This window comes from Caenorhabditis briggsae (assembly GCF_000004555.2).
Source record: "Caenorhabditis briggsae AF16 supercontig from assembly CB4, cb25.NA_327, whole genome shotgun sequence".
Lineage (NCBI taxonomy): Eukaryota > Metazoa > Nematoda > Chromadorea > Rhabditida > Rhabditidae > Caenorhabditis > Caenorhabditis briggsae.
This window is the reverse complement of record NW_025543496.1, coordinates 205-3,763: the sequence shown is the minus strand read 5'-3', so window position 1 is coordinate 3,763 and position 3,559 is coordinate 205. Positions and strand designations below refer to the sequence as shown.

Below are 3,559 nucleotides of genomic sequence, written 5' to 3'. Positions count from 1 at the left end.
CTCAATATCGGCGATTCGCTTCTCGATTTCGTTCAGGTCCATTTCTGCAGCAAAGAAATTGAAAAAATTGCGAAACACGTTAGAAAACTAGTTGCGCTAACAAAACCCTTAACACACACTTCACAAAGGTTTTTATCAATTTCAATGAAAATTCAGATTTTTTCCAGCTTTTAAAACGTAAATTACGGGGTTTTTCATCACAAAATTGCTGGAAAAAAACTCGAAAACGATTGAAAAATAAATAAATAAATTGAAAGTCCGCAATGTGTCGTCATGGTGTACACTGCACACTTTGCACTGTAATTGACGAGCAATGCGTCGGAATTCCTTGAAAAAACCTTTTCTGCTTTGAAAAGGTTTAATTTCGCGAAAATTGACAAGAATTTAACGATAAAAATCCGAAAAATTTATTCTAGACAATAAATTATAACTATAATTCATCTCTATTCCTCTCCACAGCCGTTAGTTCCTGCTCCAGCTCATCCACGTCCTCATAGCGCTCCAGAAGATTCAACCGAGCGATTGGGAACATAAAATCTTCGATGAAATCTAGAAACATGGAATTTCAACATAAACTTAAGAAAGAGAAAATTAGAGAAAATTACCATCACAATGCGATGGTTCCAGATGTTGAACCCACGCCTTGACACTCAAAAAATTATCATTTTCAATGGGTTTTTTGAAAAGGCACCATCCTTTTTCGTCTCTTCGAATGACGACGTAGCTAGGGGTGTCTATATTGAACACGCTCATGATGTATAGGCCGAATAGGTCCATTCTGGAAAAATTTGAAAATTCTAGCCTAAAAAGTCTGAAAATCGATAAATTACCCAGAAATCGCTGCATAGAACGCCGAGCGCTCGGAAGTTTGTTCTTGAGAAGCATGATATTGAAAACCTGTGACATTTTTAGTGCCGAGTGGGTCAAAAAAGACAAGAAGCGGTTTTTCAACAGAAGTGGCGAATAAAAATTCGCTGGGAGATATTAATGGGTGACATCCGGGATGGACACCATCTTCCAAGAATTCCACCATTCGATTCCAATGAATATCCTTGTAGAGGGTGAAGGCTTTAACGTATGGATCGTCGGGTTTCATGGTGATGAATGCCGGATGGAAGGACCTGAAATTTGTTATTTATTTTGAAAATTGAAATTTCTTCAGGTTTAAATTGAATTTAAGATTTTCAGGAATTTAATTTTTTTGCACTTTCAGAATCTCACTGAATTTCAGGTTTCTCTGAAGTTCGATGTTTCGAATTTCCACATTTTACAGAATATAGGCATTCCAAATATACATGCTATGTGAATTTCTGAGCATTGTCCGTCAGGAGCTTCAAAATAAGTATATTCATGCTTATGTTTCTTAAATTCAGAATTTCGGGCTAGAGACGCAGTGTGTCTCGTTACTCTGACACTCTAGCCTTACACAAAATGGGTGATAACTTAAGGATAACTTGGTTCATTTTCGTCCAATTTTTGAAATTTAGAAATGTTAGAGTTTGGCGAGTCAAGAGCTTCAAAATGAGTATAATCATGACTATGTTCCTTCAAACTTGATATTTTGGGTTTAAAGGCGCATGAACCCCATATAGGGGGTCCGAAAAATAAAATAGTTGTAAAGTAGGTCATGGTTATACTCATTTTGAAGCTGAAGGCCAGCTGAGTAGAAAAAATGAAGTTTCTTTAGAATTGAACAACTTCCAGAGAAGTTACGGTCATTTGAAGTTTTGGGGAAAAATCTGAATTTCCGAAAAACAACTATAACATTGCTGAAACTCATCCCATTTTGATAAACATTTAATTTTTGTGCTCAGCAAGTCTTCAGCTTCAGAATAAATATAATCATGACCTACTTTCCTTGAATTTCCTTTTTCGGACCCCATGCGCCTTTAAAGTCAAAACCAAAGTGGGCGGAGCCTAGTCATGACTATACTTATTTTGAAGCTCGAAACATGCCAAATTCAAATATGTAAGTTTCAAAAAGATTTGAGCCGAATTTCAAGAGTTATGGGGGTTTCTAATGTTTTTGCATTTCATGATTTAACGAAATTCAGTATTTTCGTATTTTGGAAAATTGAAATTTTAGATTTAATGAAATTCTGGATATTTTGGGTTTTGAGTTTTTTAGAAATTTCAGATTTTTTCAGAATTTAGAAATTCGAACGAATTTATTGAGTTTTGTGAGCTTTTAAGCTTCAAAATGAGTCTAAACTTAACTAGGCTCCGCCCACTTTCAATTTTCACCAAGGCATGCGACGCACGACCGCGACGCACAGGGGAGTTCAAAGTGGGCGGAGCCTGGTTGTTTTAGGCTCATTTTAAAGCTCTTGACCTCGCAAACTCAAATTTGACTGTTTCGGAACATTTTCAGAACATTTTCAGCATGAAAATTGGAGAAATTTTTTTTTCGAAATTTTCCAAAAAAAATTTCAAATTTCAATTTTATTTGAATTTCTTCTCTATTTGTATGGGAATCTACATAAATTTTTGTATGAAATGAAACCACATTTCACCGCACACCATCTGAAAAACTTGAAGTTGAATAACGTACCATTTCTTAACTTCTGGAGACACCACTGCTGTCAAATGGAATTTTCCATGATTTTCTTTGGCAAACTTCACGTAGTTCCTCCAAACTTGACACTTTTTGGTGTGCACGAAAAGTATAGTCACAGTATGCCTAGGGCGATCAAAGCCGGGGACGTTTCCACTACGGTACTGAGGGACCAAGTTCTCGTTGAGGATTCTGATTTGGGGTTGTTTGATTCTGAAAAAAATCAGAAAATTTTTAAATTTTTTGACTCCAAAATCTATGAAAATTCCTACGTTAAAATCCAATCATGAACATGATTCTTTTGAAAACCTCCCTCGTAAATTGCTTGAATTTCTTCATCCCGGAATGCGTAGAGGATTGGAGTGTCGTCGTCAGAATTGTCTGGACAGATTTTGTTTTCTCTAAAAATAATTTTAGAAATTAAATGAGCAATCTACAGTAATCCTTTTTTACTTTTCACAATCTATGATGTAGCCTGGTTGACCGCTTCGTTTGATAGCGGAGACGAAGTTGACAACTGCTTCCCATTGTTCGAATGTTCCTGAAATTTTGGATTTTGGGATTTTTGGATTCAAATTTAAGATTTTTAGAAATTTTAAATTTTTATGACTCTCAGGAAAATCGAACTCTCATTTATGATTTTTCTCATGTTTTTGGAAATTCTAGACAAATTTGGATTTTCAGGTCTTTACAGAATTTCAAAATTTCAATTTTTCGAATTTTTGGATTTTCAATTTTTCAGGAATTTTAGGATTTTATGAATTTCAGACGATTTTTGAAATTTCAATATTTTTGGTGTCTTAGATTTTTAGGAGCTTGAAGGTTGTTTGAATTTTTCAATTTTTCAGATTTTACAGAATTCGAGGATTCTCGTATTTTTAATTTTTTGAATTTTCGAAATTTCAGATTATTCAAGGCATTTTTTCTGATTTTAAAAATTTTCAGATGTCTGAAATTTAGAATTTTAAGATATTCATGAATTTCAGATTTTTGGATTTTTTCTAT

At 34.4% G+C, this 3,559-nt stretch overlaps 1 protein-coding gene across 1 annotated transcript; it reads right to left on the bottom strand.

Moving 5' to 3' along the window:
* Positions 1-430: 430 nt before the first annotated feature.
* Positions 431-3,082, bottom strand: CBG25007 (the record flags this gene model as incomplete). The annotated part of the gene is made up of 6 exons (XM_045241103.1): positions 431-549; positions 606-778; positions 831-1,121; positions 2,552-2,767; positions 2,827-2,955; positions 3,015-3,082. The coding sequence occupies 6 exons, from the start codon at positions 3,080-3,082 to the stop codon at positions 431-433; spliced, it is 996 nt and encodes a 331-aa protein (XP_045100888.1).
* Between the last annotated feature and the right edge of the window lie 477 nt (positions 3,083-3,559).